General features: G+C 46.6%; 2 protein-coding genes across 9 annotated transcripts in view; one reads left to right on the plus strand and one right to left on the minus strand.

Moving 5' to 3' along the window:
* Positions 1 to 153: 153 nt before the first annotated feature.
* LOC140703778 (uncharacterized) lies at positions 154 to 23,795 on the plus strand. 3 transcript variants are annotated; one of them, XM_078387726.1, is made up of 2 exons: positions 154 to 259; positions 18,502 to 23,795. In XM_078387726.1, the coding sequence occupies exon 2, from the start codon at positions 18,502 to 18,504 to the stop codon at positions 20,296 to 20,298; it is 1,797 nt and encodes a 598-aa protein (XP_078243852.1). In that variant the 5' UTR covers positions 154 to 259; the 3' UTR covers positions 20,299 to 23,795. The 3 variants fall into 3 exon arrangements, with proteins under 3 accessions (XP_078243852.1, XP_072843581.2, XP_078243853.1); XM_072987480.2 differs by lacking the exon at positions 154 to 259 and adding an exon at positions 1,551 to 1,662; XM_078387727.1 differs by lacking the exon at positions 154 to 259 and adding an exon at positions 6,406 to 6,497.
* LOC144587375 (uncharacterized) overlaps positions 1,419 to 24,288 on the minus strand; it is a 73,188-nt gene continuing 50,318 nt past the window's right edge. For 2 of the 6 annotated variants that reach the window (XR_013542529.1, XR_013542526.1), the window contains 3 exons: positions 16,916 to 17,088; positions 12,555 to 13,285; positions 5,560 to 11,115 (listed from right to left, as the gene is read on the minus strand). The gene's annotated coding sequence lies outside the window, so the exon portion shown is untranslated. Of the gene's footprint in view, positions 2,097 to 5,559; positions 11,116 to 12,554; positions 13,286 to 16,915; positions 17,089 to 24,288 lie in introns of those variants that run through there. The other 4 variants (XR_013542530.1, XR_013542527.1, XR_013542531.1 and 1 more) reach the window with 4 other exon arrangements.

Here is a 24,288-nt window from a genome sequence, read left to right on the forward strand (position 1 = left end):
AAGACAGACCCCCCCACTTTCCTTTCTGCAGGGTTCCTCCCCTCCTTCCCCCCTCGTTTCATGAGAGGGGGGGAACCTAGAGCTACGAAAAAAGAGCAGAGAAGGAGTGCCTCCCCCTTTTTTCCGCCTTTCTCCAAACCGGAAGCGGTAGGAGGCCCCGTCTGTCCCCTCCCGTCTCTATGGTCTCTCGAGGGGGGGAGAGGGCGTGTGCAAAGGGGGTCTCCTCGGGAGTTTCCCCGGCCTCGGGACCTGCAAGGAGGTGAGCCTTAGAGGGGAGGGAGCAGAATATTGGGGAGGGAGGGAGGGGGGATCCTTCAAAAAAAGGGAAGGCAAATTCCGAGGGGGGACGTAGGGAGGGGGGGGGTCTTCTTCTCCTTTCCCTCCAGATGGCAAATAACTCACCACCACCCCCTTTTCCTGGACGGACCCGGCGTTGGGGATCTTTGGGGTGAGCGAGCGGATCCCCCCATGTTTCCCTGCCAGGCTGCAATCTCATCCTTCACTCCCACCCCACTTTCTCTGCCTCGGCCCCCCTTTTCTGCTCCCCTGTCCCCCCCACCTTCCTCTTCCTCCCCTTCCCCCAGGGAATCGCAGCTTTTTTGGGGAAACTCAGGACCAAGAGGGAGAATTGGTCAGAGTTTGGATTAGTCCTTATTTTCTTTTTATCTTATCTATCTATCGAGAGAGAGAGAGGGGGGGGTCCTCAAACATGTGGGGGGGTGACAGGAGAATGAAGGAAATCCTAAAAGCTAGAAAGATCTGAAGAAGGAAGGTGTGTGTGCGGGGGGGGGGGGATCAGCTGGGAGGGAGGGGGCGGTCACAGATCCCCCCAACACACACACACACACACAGTCTATTTCAGATGGTTGAGGAGGTTTTCCTTCTGTGGCGCTTCTAGAGAGGATCCAGAAGAGAGGAGGGCAAAAAAAAATATTGATTTTTATCGCTTCCTACCGAAGAGGAGCAGCCTCTGAAGCAACACCAGGAAACCCAAAAGGGAGCTTCTCCTCCCTCAGTTCTCCTCAAGATGCAAAATAACACACACACACACACACACACACACACACACACACACACACACACACACACACACACACACACACACACAGAGAGAGAGAGAGAGAGAGAGAGAGAGAGAGAGTCCTTTTCGGATGGTTGAAGAGGTTTTCCTTCTGTGGCTCTTCTAGAGAGGATCCAGGAGGGAGGAGGGCCAAAAAAATAAAATAAAATCGATTTCTTTAGGGGGGCCTTTTTATCACTTCCTACCAAAGAGGAGCAGCCTCTGTGAAGCAACACCAGGAAACCCGGATAGAGCTTCTCCTCCCTAAATTCTCCTCAAGAGGCAGAACAACAAAATGTCCCAGATTCCTTCTCTGCAAAACCCTAGATTTCAACTGCAATGGGATGCCATGAATCGATTTCTTTCTTTTTTTTTTAATTCAAGGAATCGGTCTCTGGGTTTGCCAGTTCCCCCTGCAGAGGGGAAGAATATTTTCGACCCTTTTTTCTCAAGGTTTCCCCTTTCAGCTGCTGGTGTTCTTTCTTTCAGGAACTGACTTTGTACTTCCTCAGGGGAAAACGGGATCTTCTGCATCCAGTCCAGAGAGCTCCGCCCACGGGTGTCCTCCTTGAGATATTTGGAAAACAAGAAGGTCTCTCCAGGTGAGGGTTTTTGGCCTCCTGGGTATAAATGTCCAGAAAACAAACAAAAGGGTCTATTCCGGATAGTTGGGGTCTGCCCACCTCCCTTTGATGACCTTCCTGTAGGATTCCCCTGGCACTGTCTGGGAGAAAGTGTATTCCAATTTTCTTTTCTTATTGATATATTTAGGTTACCAAGCAGGGCCCAGATGTATGGGCTTCAGCCTCCGTCTCCCTGCAGGGTTTTATGTTTCAACTATTTTGGAGTGCTCCAACCCTGGAGGCATTCAAGAAAAACTTAGATCCTCACCTGGCAGATCTGCTTGGACTATATTCCTGCCTTGAGCAGTGGGTTGAACTTGATGGCCTTGTGGGCCCCTTCCAACTTCACTTTTCCATGATTCTATGGTTCTATCTTGTGTTTAGCCCCTGGGCAGCATTCCTAAATGGGCCACCTGCTAGTTGAAAGGTGAGGGGCTGGAAGGTGTGAAATATAGGCCTTTGACTTAATACAAAGGCCAAGAGAGAATTATTATAGGAAATTACATGTAGAATAAGATTTTCTACTTGAAGACCAGGAATAAAACTTCTTTCGGCCATATCCAGGTATCACTCCCCACTTTTTAAAATTCTGACATTTGAAACAGCTCTGAATTGAAATCTGCTTCTCTTTGTATAGCCATTCCTGGGCTTGGAGATGAACGAAAAGCAACACACAAAGGCCAAAGTCTAGATAGAACACATACAAACAATCCCCAAATAATAAGAACCACAATTCCAATTACAACGTATCGTAGGGTGGAGAACTCCAGCATCCATGAAGTTATCCAAGACCAATCCCATGAACCTGAATTCAACTCTTTTATCCCTATCATCACGATTCCTGCCAATCAACTCTGCTAACATACCATTGACTCAATACTGTAGTCCTTTTGAGGTGTTCTGGTACATATAACATGATTGATCTATATTAGGCACACAGGCATCCTATCAGTGGCTAACCTCTGTTGCAAAACCATATTCTTCAGGGAAACTACTTCAGCCTGTAATCTTCTTTCTCTCTCCGTAGTGACGTTCTCCAAAAGATCTAGGGCTCCTGAAGTCTTCTATACAAGGTGGGATCTCTCTATAGCTAATTTTCTGAGGCCTCTACTGCTGGAAAAAATGCTTCTTCCTACTTTGAGTCTCTGTAAAACCATTTCCATGCCTCCGGACAAGACCCTCCTGGTGACCTGTGTGGCTTGAGGAGAAGAACTTGGATCTCATTGAATTCCTTCTTCAAGAAATGCCGTTTGGGCAGCAGGATCTGCCCAAGGTCATCTGTCGTGAAGACAGATGCAAAGAACTTTAATTTCTGTGCCATCTCCAACTCCCCCTTTCCCTCCCTCCCCAACCAGAGGGCCAGCCGCTTCTCTGGCAAGTTTCCTGCTTCTAACATATTTAAAGAAGCTTCTGTTATTCCCCTTTATATTGCTGGCCATACGTTCCATTAATTCTTTCTTGGCCTTCTGTCTCATCTTCTTCCATTTCTTTTGCCAGAGTTTGTGTTGCTTTTTGTTATCCTCACTTGGGAAGGATTTGCATTTACGGAAGGACCTCTCCTTCCCCTTTAAAGCCTCTGTAACTCTGCTCATTAACCACGCCAGCACCTCCTTGGACTTAGTGGAGCCCCTCTTTCTTTGCGGTATACACTTCCGCTGGGCCTCGACTACCGTTCTATTAAAGACTCCATGCATTCTGGAGAGATTTTTTTTAACCTTCCCTTTCAACTTTTTAATTAGTTTTCCCCATCTGTGGGTAGTCCACCCTTCAGAAACCAAGGGGTTTTTTATCTCGAGGACAAGCGCACCCTCCCATCACTCCGTGGGTCTGGCAGTTTAACCCACAGTGATTCTATGATGGACTGAGACCCACCATCCACCTCCATTCTGATGGATTCTACCCCTCCTTTGACCGAGATGGCCACCTTTCACCTTTGGCCTCCCACACGCCCCTCCCTTTCCCTCCTGGATAACCTGGGATGGTGCAATTCCACCGGCTCTTTGAATCCCACTAGGTTTCGATGATGGCTGCTGTATCCATGTTCTATCTAGCCTCCAAATGTTCCAGTTCTCCCCTCTTTGCTCAGACGCTTCAGCATTTGTGTAAAAAGCACGTGGGTATGGGAGGAAAGCGATGACAAATCTTGACAGTATCTTAAAAAGCAGAGACATCACCTTGCCAACAAAGGTCCTCATAGTCAAAGCTATGGCTTTTCCTGTCGTGATGTACGGAAGCGAGAGCTGGACCATAAAGAAAGCTGACCGCAGAAGAATTGATGCTTTTGAATTGTGGTGCTGGAGGAGGCTCTTGAGAGTCCCCTGGACTGAAAGGAGAACAAACCTATCCATTCTAAAGGAAATCAACTCTGAGTGCTCAGTAGAAGGACAGATCCTGAAGCTGATGCTCCAGTACTTTGGCCATCTCACGAGAAGACAGAGGACAAGATGGTTGGACAGTGTCATTGAAGTGACTAACATGACTTTGACCCAACTCCAGGAGGCAATGGAAGACAGGAGGCGTTTTCGGAGCCCCTGCAGGATCTCCCTCGGGTCCGCAGCCACACCTGGATGGGACTGTGGAAAGGTGGCAAGGGGACTTCTTGACCCATAGAGGAGAGTGGAGGGGGCTGAATCGAGGCCTTGCTGGGACCAAGCTCTTCCACCAGGGGAGCATCATGGAGGGCAAAAAGGGGTGAAGGGGACGACAGAGGATGAGATGGTTGGACAGTGTCATTGAAGCAACCTACGTAAATCTGTCCCAACTCCGGGAGGCAGTGGAAGACAGGAGGGCTTGGCATGCTCTGGTCCATGGGATCACAAAGTCGGACACGACTTAATGACTAAGCAACAGCAACAAAATAGACTGCTGATGGGAACTCTACATGATCTGAGTCTTTCTTCCCCTAGAAGTGGAGACCTTGGGGAGTCTGAAGAAGCTTCTCCCTCGGCCCTTTTCCATGACAGAGAGACTCTTTGGAGCCTTCCTGCCCTTCACCCCCCCTGTTGTTTCTGGCCTTCCCCCACCCACACACCATTCTTTCAGGAGGGGGGGGAAGGGGGAGGAACCGAGAGCTACAAAGGCGGGGGGGGGAAGGCCTTCTCTCCTGTACATCCTTCGAATGGGAGCCGGAAACAGGATCTGCAACGCCTGCCTCCTCCTCTTCCCCTTTGGGGCCGAAGAAGGTGCCTGGAGAGAAGACGGGCTCTTTTGGGGGGTGGGCGCCTCCCGGATCAGGCCCTGGATGGAGGTGGGCAACGGAGGGGCAGATCGCAGGCAGTGTGTGTGTGAGATTTGCTGGGGGGCGGAGTTGAAAAGGCCAGTCTGTGTGTGTGTGTATACTCCTGCCACCCTGCTCTTGGCAGCTTCCTTGTTGTGTTGCTTGTGTGAACACGACGGTCTTTTCCCTGGAAGGCGGGTGGAAGAGAAGCCAGAGAAAGAGAGAGAGAGAGGGAAAGAGTTGGACTTTCCTCCTTGGGATCTTTCTCCCGGGGAGGCTGGAAGGGAGGTCGGTCTCCCCAGGAATGGGAGTTCTCTTGTCGGACGTGCCGTTCTTCTTCCTGCAGGGCCAAAACGGTTCTGGGCTTTTGAATCCGGAAAGGTGCCACTCAGGGCCATTGGCTGTGCAAAAGACCTGCCCCCTCGGTCCTTCTTCTCCCTAGGTTTTCATCCTCCTGCGGCCTCCCCTATCTTGGAATCCCCAAAAGAACTGAAATAATGGAGGGTCCTGTGACAGCAGGGGGCCCCCGTCCGACCCTCGGTCCGCTCCATCCATCGCACAGGCTTCTGGTGGTTTTTTTAGAGGTTGGTTTTGTTGACCCTGCTTAGTGGAGCATCGGTTCGATGCTTTTAAAGTTTTCTAGACTTCCTGTTTTTCACTTTTAAATGTGCGCCCTTTTAATGTCGTACGTTAAACTGCCTTGAGTCCTTTTTAAAGAGAAGGAGGGGGTAAAAATATTTTAAATAAATAGTGGGATATGGTTGTTGTGGGTTTTTCGGGCTTCTTGGATGTGTTCTGAAGGTGGTTTTTCCTAACATTTCGCCAGTCTCTGTGGCTGGCATCTTCAGAGGACAGCAAACTATGCTCTTGTGTAGTTTGGCTAGGGGCGTAGTGTGTATTGTTGTGAGTGTATTGTTTTCTGTGGATGGGTGATTAGTGTGTTTTGTTGTGTGTGTATTGTTGTGATAAGGAGATTGTCTGTCACTGTGGTTGATGGTAGTGATCCCCTTGACCTTGTGGTTGGGTACAGTTCGTGACCTTTTGCATGCTGTATTTTTGAGTGCTGGGAGCCAAGTTTTGTTGAGTTTCAAACTTTTTTTATTGAAGTTTTTCTGGTGCTTGTGGATTTCAATGGCTTCCCTGTGCAGTCTGACGTAATGATTGCTGGTGTTGTCCAGTATTTCTGTATTTTGAAATAGAATTTCATGTCCAGTTTGTTTTAGGGCATGTTCAGCTACTGCAGATTTTTCTGGTTGTTTTAGTCTGCAGTGTCTCTCATGTTCTTTGATTCTGGTGTGAATGCTTCGTTTTGTGGTTCCAATGTATACCTGGCCACAACTGCAAGGTATCCGGTATACTCCTGCAGTGGTGAGGGGGTCCCTTCTGTCCTTTGCTGACCATAACATTTGTTGTATTTTTGTGGTGGGCTTGAATACTGTTTTTGGTTGTGTTTTCAACAGTATTGTTTCAAACAGTAGAGGGTGATTCCTGGCCTCCTGGTGAAAGTGTAAAAGCACTCTGAACATGCTCTATTGACTGCACTCCATCTCCATATATCAGATCCCCGTCAGTTACAGATTTCACAGGGTAATCAGAGGTTAGTGTTGTACCATCTGTCAAGGTAATCGTTTCCCTCTGGTCCCAATTATTAAGGTTTTCAGCAGAATAGGCTCTAATAGGCTTTAATCATGCTCCTCAGGGTACCATTAAAATAACCCATTAGATTGCGGATGATATGGGGAAGTACTTAAATACTTGATACCACATATTTGCCATAGTCTCTGCATGAGTTTTGAGGTGAAAGATGTTCCCAGGTCAGTCACGATCTCTGAAGCAGAGCCCATTCGACTCATATAACTCAGCAGGGCATCAGCCACTGTATGAGTCTGTTTTTGCTTTGCACCCTCCACCTGTACTTTGGATTCTGATTATCATATTCTTAACAGGGGACACCATTTCTGTTCCCACCGTCTCCTTCAACGGGAGGATGACTCCGAAGGAGATGGGGGATCCTTCCAACTGGGTACCCCTGATGTCTGTTCTTTGGGTGGTTCCCAAGGCACGCTGGGTGTCCTTCTGGACCCAACGCTGTCAATGGACAACCCAGCGGTGTCTGTGGCCCGATCTGCCTACTTCCGTCTTAGACGGATGGTGCAGCTGGGCCCCTGCCTGGATGCAATTGTGACTCCCCGGATGGGAGTCTCAAGATTAGGCTACCATAATCCTCTTTCTGTGAGGCTTCCCTTGAGGCTGACACTGGCCAATGCAAGAGGGTCTCCTCAGTCCACCGCTCTCCCCCTCCGGTCGTCTCTGCTGGGAAGCCAATTCCACACCCCCGTGTGGGAGAAGGTTCTTCCGTTCTACATTCTCTCTTTCCCCCTCTGCTGTTTCCGTCCGCTCTTCCTTCTCTTTTGGCTCCATCCTCTACTGTCCCGTTTGCCCCAGTGGAAAGGTTTCCTGGCAGAGCGAGGGTTCCTTCTCTTTCTGCCTCTTCTGTTGGTATCATCCTCCTCTCCCAGATACAAATCCACAGGTTGTCCATCCAGAAACCTTCCCACCCTCCTACCAATAGCTTTCTCTCTTCACCTCTACTGTTCTGGCCTCCACTCCTCTCTCTTTCTCTCTCTCACTCGCTCTCTCTGCTTCTGGTCCTTCAGACTCCTCCTCTCCTTCCTTTACTCTTCCCCTCATGTCCTTGGGGAACTTTGGAAAGGGAAAATCAAATGAAAGAGCCGATGATTAATCTCAAGGAGCGCAGGGCTTTTTAATCCGTGGATTGACCTCGAAGTTGCCTTGACAGACTCGCCCAGACTGGCTGGTGGGTCTCCTCCATGTGGGATGAGCAAGGGATTGATTCCAAATTAAGGAATTAAAAGGATGTAAGAAAGGGAGCAGAACATTTCAGCCTGGATTCCCAAGTCTCCCAGTTTGGAGAGATCCTTCTGGAGCTCTTCACAATCCCTTCTGGTCTTCACCACCCGGCAAAAGTTGCCTGTCATCTGCAAACTTGGCCACTTCATTGCTTATCCTTGTCTCCAGGACTTCGATGAAGAGCTTGAAAAGCACCGGTCCCAGGACAGATCCCTGAAGGCACACCGCTCTTCACCTCCCTCCATGGTGGAAATTTTCCCATTGACAACTCCTCTCTGTTCCCTGGTTCTCCACCAATTCTCAGGCTATCAGAGGACCTGCCCTCTTATCCCCTGACACTGGAGTTTTCTCAGCAGGCTTTGGTGAGGGACCACGTCAAACGCCTTCTCAAAATCCAGATACACAATATCCACTGATTTGCCCGCATCCACATGCCTGGTTCCCAAAGACTTCTAAAAGGTTTGTGAGGCAAGACTTACCTTGACAGAAGTCACATTGATTCTCCCTCACCCAGGCTTGTTCTTCTGTGTGTTTTAACATTTAATCTTGGATGAGGCTGTCCACTGTCTTCCCTGGAACAGATGTTAGGCTAACCGGTCTGTGGTTTCCTGCGATCCTTCCCTCCTTCCCTTTTTAAAAATTGCCATGGCATGTGCTGTCCTCCAAACCTCTTGCACTGTGGCTGTTTGGTTACGGACCAACCCTGCTACCCAAGATTTTAGCTCCAGCAAGAGATCAGACAAGACAACCAGCTGAACCAAACTCCAGTTTTATTAAATAGGCAATGCAAAGTCATCTGGGACTTCTCTTAAAACCAGAGAAGAACTCAAAAATACAGTGTAGAGGAACTTTATACTATAACAATCAAAGAGTCATAAATGGATCCTACACCTAACACGATATAAACATGCAGAAAACAAACAACTGAGTCACTTATAGATTTTTGGGGTGTGCCACCTCCCCTTGATGACTTTCCTGTAGGATTCCCCCACAGTGTCTGGAAGAAAGTGTATTCCAATTTCCTTTTCTTATTGATATATTTAGAGTACCAAGCAGGGCCCAGATGTATGGGCTTCAGCCTCCATCTCCCTGCTGAGTTTTATGTTTTGACTATTTTGGAGTGCTCCAACCCTGGAGGCTTTCAAGAAAAACTTAGCTCCTCACCTGGCAGATCTGCTTGGACCATATTCCCATCTTGAGCAGGGAGTTGGACTTGATGGCCTCGTAGGCCCCTTCCAACTTCACTTTTCCATGATTCTATGATTCTATCTGTGTTTGGCCCCTGGGCAGCATTCCTAAATGGGCCACCTGCTAGTTGAAAGGTGAGGAGCTGGAAGATGTGAAATATATATGCCTTTGACTTAATACAAAAGCCAAGAGAGAATTAATATTATAAATTACATGTAGATAAAGATTTTCTACTTGAAGACCAGGAATAAAACTTCTTTCGGCCATAACCAGGTATCACTCCCCACTTTTTAAAATTCTGACATTTGAAACAGCTCTGAATTGAAATCTGCTTCTCTTTGTATAGCCATTCCTGGGCTTGGAGATGAACGAAAAGCAACACAAAAAGGCCAGAGTCTAGATAGAACACATACAAACAATCCCCAAATAATAAGAACCACAATTCCAATTACAACGTATCGTAGGGTGGAGAACTCCCGCATCCATGAAGTTATCCAAGACCAATCCCATGAACCTGAATTCAACTCTTTTATCCCTATCATCACGATTCCTGCCAATCAACTCTGCTAACATACCATTGACTCAATACTGTAGTCCTTTTGAGGTGTTCTGGTACATATAACATGATTGATCTATATTAGGCACACAGGCATCCTATCAGTGGCTAACCTCTGTTGCAAAACCATATTCTTCAGGGAAACTACTTCAGCCTGTAATCTTCTTTCTCTCTCCGTAGTGACGTTCTCCAAAAGATCTAGGGCTCCTGAAGTCTTCTATACAAGGTGGGATCTCTCTATAGCTAATTTTCTGAGGCCTCTACTGCTGGAAAAAATGCTTCTTCCTACTTTGAGTCTCTGTAAAACCATTTCCATGCCTCCGGACAAGACCCTCCTGGTGACCTGTGTGGCTTGAGGAGAAGAACTTGGATCTCATTGAATTCCTTCTTCAAGAAATGCCGTTTGGGCAGCAGGATCTGCCCAAGGTCATCTGTCGTGAAGACAGATGCAAAGAACTTTAATTTCTGTGCCATCTCCAACTCCCCCTTTCCCTCCCTCCCCAACCAGAGGGCCAGCCGCTTCTCTGGCAAGTTTCCTGCTTCTAACATATTTAAAGAAGCTTCTGTTATTCCCCTTTATATTGCTGGCCATACGTTCCATTAATTCTTTCTTGGCCTTCTGTCTCATCTTCTTCCATTTCTTTTGCCAGAGTTTGTGTTGCTTTTTGTTATCCTCACTTGGGAAGGATTTGCATTTACGGAAGGACCTCTCCTTCCCCTTTAAAGCCTCTGTAACTCTGCTCATTAACCACGCCAGCACCTCCTTGGACTTAGTGGAGCCCCTCTTTCTTTGCGGTATACACTTCCGCTGGGCCTCGACTACCGTTCTATTAAAGACTCCATGCATTCTGGAGAGATTTTTTTTAACCTTCCCTTTCAACTTTTTAATTAGTTTTCCTCATCTGTGGGTAGTCCACCCTTCAGAAACCAAGGGGTTTTTTATCTCGAGGACAAGCGCACCCTCCCATCACATCACTCCGTGGGTCTGGCAGTTTAACCCACAGTGATTCTATGATGGACTGAGACCCACCATCCACCTCCATTCTGATGGATTCTACCCCTCCTTTGACCTAGATGGCCACCTTTGACCTTTGGCCTCCCACACGCCCCTCCCTTTCCCTCCTGGATAACCTGGGATGGTGCAATTCCACCGGCTCTTTGAATCCCACTAGGTTTCGATGATGGCTGCTGTATCCATGTTCTATCTAGCCTCCAAATGTTCCAGTTCTCCCCTCTTTGCTCAGACGCTTCAGCATTTGTGTAAAAAGCACGTGGGTATGGGGTCCCCCAAGAAGGGCGGCTTGTTTCTTTTTTCCTATAGGGAGCTCCTGGCAAACGAGGACACACCCATGACACTTTTGCCCAAGAGGCAGGTAGTCGTGCAGAGGACCCTCGGTGCAAAACACGGCTATGCCCCCAACCCACTGCTAACTGCATGCTGGTTTTTGTTTTGAGCTTGCCAAACCTCTTCCTCAAAGGACGTGAGAGGCAGGATCTGGGGCCCTGGCTTCCACGCCCGCCTGCCCCCACCACTGAACTCGCTGCATCTTCTTACCCTGCCCTCGGTGGCAGGAGGCAAGGACCAATAACATGACACCATCTGCAAGACAATGTGCAGCATTTAGAATTCATAATATTTAATTTCACTCGGGTCAGATACCTTCTCCACTTCAATGTATACATTTTGGTCTTTATTCTGACCGATGTGGTTTATCAAATACTTTTTTCCTCTCACCTGCCTTGGTTTAGGTCTCTCACTCTGGAGCCAGAGGTTGAGTGTTCACTTCCCTTCTAGCTCTGCAGTTTTAGTATTCTATTAACTCAATACCTCTTTCCCTGGCCATCTCTGCTTCCTATCCTGTTTTCAAAAATACCTTATGATTCTATACCCATAAGAGCATCTTATAAACTCTACATCCAATCCCTTTCATGGACCTGTCCTTTCTCTTCTCCCACTGAAGGATAATCTCTGCAGACTGTCCGTTCCCTGCATTGAGCACTTGCTGCTCTTTACCCATTCTCCAGTCCAGTAATTGAGCTGCATCGCATTCATCCACATTAACGCTTCCTTTTCTAACACTGTGCAGTGGTGCCTCGCTTAAGGATGTTAATTGGTTCCAAAAAACATCGCTATGGGAAAACATCGTTAAGCGAAACATGTTTTCCCATAGAGATGCATTGAAAACCGGTTAATCCGTTCCAATAGGAACGGATTGCCGTCCTTAAGTGAAAAAACCCAAAGGAAACATCGTTAAGCGATACAATGTTTCCTCCATTGGAATGCATTGAAGCCTATTCAATGCATTTCAATGATTTTGCGATGTCCATTTTTGCAAATTTAAGTGTGTCTCAAAAGGTTCAAAAACTGTTTTAAATGCTTGGAATGGTTATTGCACCTTCTAAAACTGGTGCAAACTTAATTTGGCTTTGATCTGACTTCGTTAATTTTTTGTGATTTTTTTCCCCCATAGGAAACAATGGAGCCCAACTTTTGACAGCTCCATTGTTTCCTATGGGGGAGAAAAAAATTCACAAAAAATTAACGAAAAGTCAGATCAAAGCCAAATTAATTTTGCACACATTTTAGAAGGTGCACTAACTATTCCAAGCATTTAAAACATTTTTGAACATTTTAAGACACTTTTAAAATTGAAAAAACAGGCATCGTTAAGCGAAACAGGGGACCTAAAATGCATTCGCTATGCGAAGCATGGTCCCAAAATCGCTCCTTAAGATGCATCTCGAACAGTGTTTCCCAACCTTTTTTGAGTTCTGACCCCCTTGTGTAATTGCTACTTAACCTACAATTTTCATTAAAAGGCATTTTAATGGAATAATGAGATCACATCAAAATAAACTTTTCAGAATAGAATTAAGTTAAAATACTTTGTGTTTGATGTATTTTTGGGGAGTGGAAATGTTCCTTCCTTCATGACTTCTCCCCCCAAGCGGTTCCTCCGTGAAGTTCCCCTCCCACCTCAAGGCCAAAGGAAAAACCTTAGGTCCAGCCTCAGGCCCACCCTGTTTCTCCTCCCTCACCATTTTTGCATGCATTTCCTTCCTCCTCTGTGACTCAGTCGGAGCCAAAATGCGTTCTTTTTCGTGGTCTCTGTGAATGCACACATATGGGTATTGTCTGCACCTGCGCTGACTCTCTCGGAAGATTCTAGAGCGAAAAGTAACAATTTTATGGTGTGATCCTCCATGAGGCATATGCTTCTCCCACCCACCATCTTTCTCAGTTCCTTTTTTCCGCCGAGCTGAACGGTTCTCAGAAAAAATAGAGCGCTTCGCTATCGCCTTTGTGGCTGTTTTCTAGGCTCTTTCGAGCTTTTGTTTGTTTTCTTGACCTTAATTATACTACTTAGTGATCCTCCAAGCCTTTTGTTTCCCTTAGCCGACTGCCTGCGGCTTTTTATTTTCTCTTTCCCCCTCCCCCTCCCCTTTTCCCCTGTCCTTTTTGTTTTCTTTTTGCTTATGGCCTCTCCGTCTCCTTTTAAAAGGTGTTCAACCTGTGCGAATAAAATCGCACTTTTGGATGCCCACAGCCAGTGCCTTTTTTGTTTGGGTGCACATCATCCTACCCATTCGTGCCCTGCTTGTAAAAGCCTTACGAAACCGGCACTAAAACAGAGGCTCCAAAGACTTTGGTCTTACCTTTGGCAAGCAGCCATGAATCCAGCCTCATCTTCAGAAGCAGCCAGATCACCAGCCCCTTCCACCGGGCCAGTCTACTTCTGATTGTACTCCAGTGCTACCAGGTAAGGACACTGTTGACAAAGCAAAGGCGTCTGGTAAGCACAAGTTGCCACCTTCTCAGAAATCTCGAGCGCACAATGTTGGCTTGAAGAAGAAGCCCAAGCCCACTCCTTAAAAGCCCAGAAAGGACAAACTCCCCAGGGCGGAACTCCCACAGTCCTCTCTTCATTCCCCTATCTTAGAGGAATCGTCCAGAGAAGTCCCCGACCTAGTCTCGGACGGAGATGACGCCCAAGAAGCACCGCCCCCCCACGATGCCGCCCCATATTCCGAGCATTGGCCTCAGCACGGCTGCGCCACAGTCCAGCCCAGCCTCAGCCCATTCCAACCCTGACTCAGGGAGGGCTCCTGAAAGCTCGGCATCCGATCTGGAGGTTCCCCCTTCGCCTCCAAGAAAGAAAACAGAGAAGAGAAAACACATCTCTCCGCCAGCATCGGCCCCGTCGCATGGCGACTTCTACCCCTTTCCAATGGTGCCATACCATTTTGACCCCCTTATGTGGCGATCCTGGTACGGAGGATACCAGTCTGGCCAAGCCAAACATCCAAGAATGACAACGGAGCTCCCTTATGCCTCTCCCTTTCTAAACCCAGTTTGCTCTCATGCGACTGCCTTGGCCCCGAGCACCGTGGCCCCGTCCGCTCGCCCGTTCATTCCATCCAAGCAGATGCGCGATAAAGTTCGCGAGGCCTTACCCCAGAGCCTGAACTCTCTGGCTCAATACCATCTCAGGCTGTTTTCGAACACCTTCCTATCCAGGAGCATCAAGCCCCCACTGCAGAGGGCTTCGAGCCATCAGACTACCCTTCATCTCCATGCTCTCCTGCATCGTCAGAGGCACACCAATTGGAGTCCTCCCATGAGCCCAAACCCCCACCTATCCCAGATACAAGGGGTAGCCACGCTTCATCCTCCTCGGATGACTTTTCCTCATATTTGGCTCTCATGCTTCAAATGGCATAAGCCCTCAATCTCGATGTTGAACAACCACTGTCCACTGATGTCGACCCAGTATTCAATGACATCGATCAGGAGAGACAAATTCCTTTAAGTCTCCCATTTAATAAATCTATTCTCCGTCTTATTAAAGACACTTGGGGTAAACCTCCTTCTACCATGCAAATATCTCTCTGCACCGATGGCCTCTATCGGACCCATGGTGTCGATGCCAAATTCCTTAATCAACATCTGGTAACCAACTCCATCATAGTGGAGTCCAGCCAGACACGGACCCAGACTAAGTCCAAACCAACCCTAGCCAATAAGGACAGCAGGAAAGTTGACACCATGTCCAAGCGGATATATTCCCTGCAAGCATTCTTGCTTAAGACAGTCAGCTATCAAGCGACTATGGGGACCTTCTAGCGTCACCTCTGGAACCAGATCCTCCCCTTCATAGAGGCTTCTCCTGAACCTATAAGATCCAATCTCATTAGTATACACTCACAGGCTGTTTCTCTAGCCAAAAACCAAAGAATTACAGCATGTCACTCTGCTGAAGCGGCCGCAGAAACGCTAGTCACGGCTATTTCCATTCAACGCCATGCTTGGCTCAAATCTTCCACCATTTCCGATGACACCAAGTCATGTATTGAGGACTTGCCCTTTGATGGTGCCGGTCTCTTCAACTCCATGACTGATGATACCATGGAGAATTTTCATAAAAAGCGCAAGACAGCACACTCTTATTCTGCCCAGCAGTCTTCCACTTACTAGCGGCCCTTCTACCGCTCAACTCCTTTTCAGCCTAGACAATATCAGGCCCAGAGATATCAACCTTACAGGCAGTACCGCCCTAATCAACCTGACAGAGCTCTACCTGCTCCACAACCTCTCATGGCACCGTACCGTCCTCAGATCCTACCTTGCCAACGCCAACCATATTGCGAAGGGCAGAGAAAGGGTAAGCAATACTGACAACTATCTATACTTCCCTTTTACGGCGTTCCTCCCTACCCAGTGAACTCAACCAGATTGGCCCCATTTTTTCATCGTTGGCAATCCATCACTTCTAATAAATGGGTTCTTTCCATCATATCCTCTGGATACCTTATAGAGTTCTCCGAACTACCTCCCTTGGGACTCATTTGGTACACCCCTTACTCTTCTGAGCTGCAAGCCGAAGTCACTAAACTTCTCCAAAAACATGCCATCCTACCAGTCCCCCTCGCGGACTCCCTTAACGGCTTCTATTCGAAGTACTTCACTGTCCCTAAGAAAGATGGAGGCTTACGCCCCATTCTTGATCTCACTCACCTCAACCGCTTCATATCCCCTCGCAAGTTCCGCATGCTCACTCTGGACTCTATTATTACTTTGCTTTCTCAGGGAGACTGGTTCATAATCATCAACCTCCAGGATGCCTATTTTCACATATCCATCCACCCGGATCATCAAAAGTTCCTTCGGTTCCATTTCAACGGTACCGCCTTTCAATTTTGTGCCTTCCCATTCAGGCTCTCCACCGCCCCATGGACTTTTACAAAATGCATGGCGCCAGTAGCCGCCTTCCTTCGGCTTCAGGGAGTAAACATCTATCCCTACATCGACGATTGGTTGATAGTAGCGGCATCGTACCATGACGCCATAACAGCTCGAGACCTAACTCTCTGTACTCTGCACGACCTCAGCCTCAAGGTCAATCATGATAAGTCGCATCTCACCCCACGACAGACTGCCAAGTTCATAGGCATGGACGTGGACTCCATTCGGGCAAGGGAATTTCTGCCCATGGACAGGATCGAGAAAATCCAAAAGGCCATCCATCCCTTTCAGGCGTCTCACTATGTCTCGGCACATCAAACCCAGTACCTTCTGGGACTTATGGCATCGACAACAGCTGTCGTACAACACGCAAGGCTCAAAATAAGACCCTTGCAGGCGTGGTTCCTTTCCCTCTTCAACCCGGGCTCAGACCCCCCCATCGGCTCTGTTGCCAGTCACACTGCCACTTCTCGCTCAGCTCGACTGGTGGGTCCACTCACACAACCTGCTGGTCGGCAGACCTTTCTCACCTCCAAGACCTTCCATACAGATCACTACCGATGCCAGCCCCACGGGGTGGGGTGCCCATTGCCTCCAACATGCAGTTCACGGACTTTGGTCCAGCAGAGAACGGTTTCTACACATAAACCACCTGGAACTATTGGCAATCATCAAGGCATTCCATGCCTTTCTGCCCCTCATCAGGAACCAAGTGGTGCAGCTAGCGACGGACAACACCACCGCACTCTTCTACGTCAACAAGCAAGGGGGCACCCACTCCCCCTCTCTGCTTTCCCTGGCTGTTGCCCTCTGGGAATGGTGCTACTCCCACCATGTTTTCCCTATTGCTGTCCATATTTCCACGGACGACAACACCCTGGCAGACAGAGTGAACCACCTTCCCGCCAGGACACACGAGTGGTCCTTCAACGATGTCGTATTCTGCTCGCTTCGCCGACGGTGGGGTACCCCTTCAATAGATCTTTTTGCTACTGATGCCAACAAGAAATGTCCCCGGTTCTGTTCCAGAGCGGGGCAGAACAGCAACTCTCTAGGAGATGCATTCCTAATGGACTGGTCCCGAGATCTTCTCTACATGTTTCCCTCTCTACCTCTCATAGCGCCATACTGGCCTCGCCAGCCGTGGTTCACTCACCTGGTCTCGATGTTGTCAGACATGCTTCACCTTCCTCTCCGCCCTGATCTCCTGTCGCTCAACCACGGCCTCGTTCTTCACCCAGACGTTGCCTCTCTCAAACTCGCGGCATGGAGGATACCCCTGACGTCATGCACGTCCTCCTTCGAGCCCGTAAACCTTCCACAACCCTCCTGTACGGGAACAAATGGAAGTCCTTCTTAAAGTACACACAGGACAATAACTTACCTGCCATACCTGTCTCCTTGGAGACTCTCCTTGCGTACCTCCTCCATCACTTTGGCTTTGGCCTCTCCCAGTCCACGCTGAAGGTCCATCTATCAGCAATCATGGCTCACCAACCTGATGATCCCCCTTCTTCCAAGTTGTTTTCTCACCCAACTGTCAAAAAGTTCCTCAAACGGCTCAACAACATCTGCCCTCCTCAACAGCGTATCACTCCTCAATGGTCGCTACAACTTGTCCTCAATCCCTTGATGCAGTCCCCGTTCGAGCCCATGGCATCTATTGACTTCAGATTCCTAACCCTTAAATCAGCTTTCCTCGTGGCAATTACATCAGCCAAGCAGGCCAGTGAACTCGCTGCCCTTCGGGCAGATCCTCCGTTTATCCAGTTCCACCCAGATAAGGTGACTCTTTATTTTGATGTTTCCTTCCTTCCAAAGGTGGTCTCTGACTTCCACCTCAACCAACCCATCATACTACCTTGCTTCTTCAACTCTCCGTTGTCACCCCTCGAGCGTATACTCCACAATCTCGATGTCAGATGTGTCCTCGCTTTTTATGTCGAAAGAACAAAAGCTTTCAGAAAGTCCAATAAACTCTTTCTTTGCTTCCATGGCCCAAATAAAGGGGCCCCAGCTTCTTCTCAATCAATAGCACGCTGGATTGTACAGACTATTTCCCTTGCCTACACCTTGGCGGGCAAGTCCCCTCCAGACAATTTGACAGCTCATTCCACCAGGGCACTGTCCACCTCTACTGCTTTTCAACGTGGCACCGAGGTTCCTGACATCTGTCATGCTGCCACTTGGTCCACGCCGTCGACATTCGTCAAACACTATCGGCTGGACGTCAGCATGCCAGGATGCTGCATTCAGCAGAGCTGTTCTGTCATCCTTACCGTGACGACCCACCAACCGGTAAGTGCAGCTTGCTAATCACCCATATGTGTGCATTCACAGAGACCACGAAAAAGAAAAAGAGGTTACTTACCTATAACCATAATTCTTTGAGTGGTTCTCTGTGAATTTACACAACCGACCCATCCTTCCCCACTATCCGTCATGGGTTAATTGGCTACCTAATTAATTAATTGTTTCCTTCGCACCCGGCAGATAAGTTTGGAACTGAGGAAGATGGTGGGTGGAAGGAGCATAAGCCTCATGGAGGATCACACCATAAAATTGTTACTTTTAGCTCTAGAATCTTCCGAGAGAGTCAGCGCAGGCGCAGACAATACCCATATGTGTGAATTCACACAGAACCACTCAAAGAACTATGGTTACAGGTAAGTAACCTCTTTTTTCTCCTTATCCCTGCACCTTTCTGAAATGGTTGTTTCTCTTCTTTTTCTTATTTACCAGATGATGAACAGGAGAAGAATTGACCAGGAAGACCTGGGGCATCCGCTGCAGAAAGACATAAAGAAGAGGGGGAAAAGAGAATTGAAAACCCAACTAGGCAGGAATGGATGTCACATGAAGGAACTCACACAGGGGAGAAACAAAATAAATACATGTCACCTCAGTAGCCATCAAATAACTCATACAGAGGAGAAACTGTATCCGTGTGTGGAATGTGGAAAGAGCTTCAGTCAGAGCAGTGCCCTGAGGTCACATCAAAGAACTCACACTGGGGAGAAACCATATAAATGCATGGAATGTGGAAAGAGTTTCACTGACAGGAGTACCCGTAGATCACATCAAAGAACTCACACTGGGGAGAAACCATATAAATGCATGGAATGTGGGAAGAGCTTCAGTCACAGCAGTGCCCTGAGTTCCCATCAAAGAATTCATACTGGGGAGAAACCATATAAATGCATGGATTGTGGGAAGAGCTTCAGTCAGAAGGGTACCCTGAGTTTCCATCAAAGAACTCACACTGGGGAGAAACCATATAAATGCATGGAATGTGGGAAGAGCTTCAATCAGAAGGGTAACCTGAGTTCCCATCAAAGAACGCACACAGGGGAGAAACCATATAAATGCATAGATTGTGGGAAGAGCTTCAGTCAGAAGGGTACCCTGAGTTCCCATCAAACAACTCACACTGGGGAGAAACCATATAAATGCATGGAATGTGGAAAGACCTTCAGTCACAGCAGTGCCCTGAGTTCACATCAAAGAACTCACGCCGGGGAGAAACCATATAAATGCAAGCAATGTGGGAAGAGCTTCAGTCACAGCAGTGCCCTGAGTAGACATGAAAGAACTCACACTGGGGAGAAACCATATAAATGCATGGATTGTGGAAAGAGCTTCACTGACAGCAGTACCCTGAGTTTGCATCAAAGAACTCACACTGGGGAGAAACCATATAAATGCATGGAATGCGGGCAGAGCTTCACTGACAGAAGTACCCTGAGTTTACATCAAAGAATTCACACTGGGGAGAAACCATATAAATGCATGGATTGTGGGAAGAGCTTCAGTCAGAAGGGTACCCTGACTTCCCATCAAAGAACTCACACTGGGGAGAAACCATATAAATGCATAGAATGTGGGAAGAGCTTCAGTCAGAAGGGTACCCTGAGTTCCCATCAAAGAACTCACACTGGGGAGAAACCATATAAATGCATGGAATGTGGAAAGACCTTCAGTCACAGCAGTGACCTGAGTTCCCATCAAAGAACTCACACTGGGGAGAAACCATATAAATGCATGGAATGTGGAAAGACCTTCAGTCACAGCAGTGCCCTGAGTTCACATCAAAGAACGCACACAGGAGAGAAACCATATAAATGCAAGCAATGTGGGAAGAGCTTCAGTCACAGCGGTGCCCTGAGTTCCCATCAAAGAACTCACACTGGGGAGAAACCATATAAATGCATGGAATGTGGAAAGACCTTCAGTCACAGCAGTGCCCTGAGTTCACATCTAAGAACTCACGCTGGAGAGAAACCATATAAATGCATGGAATGTGGGAAGAGCTTCACTCACAGCGGTGCCCTGAGTTCACATCTAAGAACTCACACTGGGGAGAAACCATATAAATGCATGGAATGTGGGAAGAGCTTCAGTCAGAAGGGTAACCTGAGTTCCCATCAAAGAACTCACACTGGGGAGAAACCATATAAATGCATGGAATGTGGGAAGAGCTTTACTCACAGCAGTGTGCTGAGTTCACATCAAAGAACTCACATGGGAGCAACCATATAAATGCATGGAATGTGGAAAGAGCTTCAGGCAGAGCGATAACCTGAGTTTACATCAAAGAAATCACACTGGAGAGAAACCATATAAATGCATGGAATGTGGAAAGATCTTTAGTCAAACCAGTAGCCTTAGGTCCCATCTAAATATTCACACTGGGGAGAAAGCATAGGAATACACAGAATGTAAACAGAGCTTCAGTAGGAGCAGTTACAGTGGAACCTCTACTTAAGAACTTAATTGGTTTTGGAATGGTGTTCTTAGGCTGAAACATTCTTAAGTTGAAGGACAATTTCCCATAGGAATGGACTGAAAATCAATCCGTTCTGGCTTTTTTTGTTGTTGTTGTTGTTTTGTTTTTTGTTATGTAGAGGTGCGTTCGTACATTGAAGCATTAGTTCCCATAGGAACTAATGCAAAGCTGGTTAATATGTACTCTACCACTAGGGAGAGAATTTTTTTTAATCTAAGATGACCTAAGGTTAAAAAAAGAGCAGGAAAGGTTTTTTTTCCTGTTCTTATCTTGGATTTCTGTTCTCAAGTAGAAGCAAAATTTAGCAAATGGAGCTGTTCTTAAGTTGGATTGTTCTTAAGTAGGGACGTTCTTAAGTAGAGACCCCACTGTATCTTCTTTCATATCAAATCATATTGATGCATTGAATGTGGAAAGCCTCGTTTAGACCCATAGCCTTAGTTATCATTGTCACGACCTCTACCTAAAGAGGTAAGGATTGTGGGTCAGGGAGTCACTGTGGGTGCAAAACAACATACTTAGTGCTTGAGTTAGGTACTTGAGGCTTCCAAAGCGCGTAGTACAAGCCCCGTGGACAAGTCCGACTTAAAAGAAAACTTTGCTTACTTTCAAAGCAATAACCTGTTCACTGAGTGCTTCCTTAGACAGCACAACAGCCTGAGCATGTAGGACCCCTCAGTATTACAGTAGCAATGAGTGACCTTCTCAAATCCTCACTACATTTATGTTTAATCCTGCTGTTCAAGAGACTAGCCCACTGTTGAAGAATTAGATTTGTTTTCATTAAGAAAATAACGTAGTTTTATTAGAATACACTTGTAGCTTTAAAGACATACGCATTAGGCATATCTCACTGTTAAAGGTAAAGGTAAAGGTTCCCCTTGACAATTTTTGTCCAGTCGTGTTCGACTCTAGGGGGCGGTGCTCATCCCCGTTTCCATGCCATAGAGCCAGCGTTTGTCCAAAGACAATCTTCCGTGGTCACATGGCCAGTGCGACTTAGACACGGAACGCTGTTACCTTCCCACCGAGGTGGTCCCTATTTATCTACTTGCATTTGCATGCTTTCGAACCACTAGGTTGGCGGGAGCTGGGACAAGTGACGGGAGCTCACTCCATCACGTGGATTTGATCTTACGACTGCTTGGTCTTCTGACCCTGCAGCACAGGCTTCTGCGGTTTAGCCCGCAGCGCCACCACGTCCCTTTTTTATCTCACTGTTACAATGATTAAAATAAGTCTACTATTTCTAAGTAAAATAACAACTAGAACATAAGTTATCATCCTTGCTCTCTTTACATGTTAGCATCTAGAGAAGCCGGGTGATTTCTTCCTTCTCTTCTTTTTCAAAAGGCAAACCTCTCACATTCCACAACCTCCACCATCCATCTCTCACATCCATGTACAACCATTTTTCTACATGTCTCTGGACCAAGTTCTTCATGATGCTTCCAAGCTGTTAACCAATTAACTCCAAGTGGGTGTAACATAGTTCACCGCCCACATTTCACAAGAGAAGATCCAAGCCCCAGTGGCTGATCTTTGTGCTCTGTTTATTCTCTGGGCCTCTTGGGCCTTGCTTCCTTATCTTCATGCCAGGCAAAGCAACTCTGCATAACAACCTCATGAGAACATTTCATTGCTTTTCAATTCATCTCACACAGGACCTAAAGGACTCCATCTTTGTATGATGACAAGTTCCAATTTCCTCCTATTTCCTCACACGCATCAAAGAACAGAGATGGGGCACAAACTACACAATCCACGGAATGCAGATTGAGCTTCATTTGGAGAGATAACCTTAGTTGTGTGCATTATTTTAAAGGAATTAACTTTATGGGATGCAGATTTTTTAAATCTAAAACTTAACACTGCTTTTTAAAAGTTGCTTCAGAGGTGCATTAAAAGTGAAAGCTTTTAGAAAAATCGCAGCTAGGGATATCATTTACATTGCACCCCTTGTTTTGGTACAAAAGCTGCTGATAAGTTACCAAGGCATAAGTAGCTTGTTCAGCTGTGTGCTAGTTTCCACTGGAAAGAATAGACAAGAAAATGCTAAAGTAATATGAAACCGAGAGAAAAGAGAAAAGAGAAAAAATGAGTGAATGTTGAAGTCCATTTGTGTTGTATTTAATTTATAACATTAATTAACAAAGAGATGTGAAAACTTGAGTTAAACTAAGGAGAATACTATATTGTACAATGGAAGCTTTTACGGAATTTTACAAAATGAAAAAAAGATAGATGATTTAAGGCTAACTGATGAAAGATGAGCAAGTAGCAAAGAGACAAAAGGTGTCATTTGTTTTGGAAGGCTTTGCCCTCGTAAATAATGGTAGTAATTGAGTTTTGAAGATTCAACCAATGAATATACTGTATTGTTTCCATCAACGACTAGACATTTCTGTGCTATCATATCGAGAGCATCCTGGTCTCTAAGGGCAGGTATTGTTCGAAGAGAGCTGAAATTTTGTTCAGACTTTGTGAGTTTTTCAAGCTCCGATAGCTTCAGGCCCTGGACTGCACTGGATCAGAGTTGGCCCAATCCTTTAATTTTTCAACATCTGAGCTTCTCAGAGGGTCAGGAAGAGGTTGTTTTCTTGACAGATGAAGAACAAAGGGATATAAATAGAGATCACACATGCACACACACTGTTATTAGAAAGGAATGGAGAACCACACAGGATTTGTTTTCATGGAGTAGAACAACAGACGATGGAACTGATGCAGGGTGAAATTCCTTAGAGAAGTGGAAAGATAACCATGTGGCAGTGACAGTCAGCAATGGATTCTACGGCTGGGTGAGAAGAAGATGTTCTGTGTTAACAACACGCTTAGAACCAAATAATGCTTTTGATTTTGTATCTATTTATTTTTAAAGTTTAAATACTTTTGCATGTTTTTCATTGACAATGATAAGGGTTTTTTGCTTTTTTTCATTGTATTCTTAGAAACTTTGAAGTGTCCTGAACATGTATTCTCTGTCTTTCTAGATTATGAGCTCCTGTGTTTTAATGCATTTATATTTTTAATTCAAGCATGTCTTATAATTTGCCCATAACCTAAGTTTCAATACCCACATCTTTTTACAAGGTGCAAGGATGTATTTTAAGTAATCTTACAGTTTCTGCATAACCTACAGTTTTTTCCTCACACATGTAAGACTTCCTGTCATTTTTTTTGGATTTAGTATATTTAAGTATGGAACCTAGAAATGATGTCAATAAAAGAACTTGTACAGAATTAAGAAGTTTTGGAATTGCCTGGAATCATTGCAACCATGGAAAGATTTCTTATGAGACACCCAGATGAGTCTCATCTTGTCACGGATTGTCTTTGTGAGGGAGAAGGTCTGGATGAACTCATGCCAAGTAGAGTGCCCTCCTTTCCTGAGGAGAGGATGGATAAGCTCATAAAGCCCCAGAGAAAGAACGGGTCACAGAGAAATTCGTGTTGGCTTCTCGTTATGACTGCTTTTTTTCCTAGGTGTTTGTATGGTGGCCGCTTTATAAGCAGCGGTTCTGAGAGGTCTTCAGTCTCCCTTCAACACTCAGATGCACTTCAACAAACTGACATGCGGGACAAATGCAGGTGTTTTGGAAACATCTTTATCTACCTGGGCTTACCAATAACTTAATTACATCAAATGTGCTGATATATTGGGCCTTTGCCAGAGTCTCCATGAGGATATCCATCCATAGCATAGAGTAGTGACAGCGAACCTTTCTGGTCCCGAGTACCCA

Source organism: Pogona vitticeps, chromosome 2 (assembly GCF_051106095.1).
Source record: "Pogona vitticeps strain Pit_001003342236 chromosome 2, PviZW2.1, whole genome shotgun sequence".
NCBI lineage: Eukaryota > Metazoa > Chordata > Lepidosauria > Squamata > Agamidae > Pogona > Pogona vitticeps.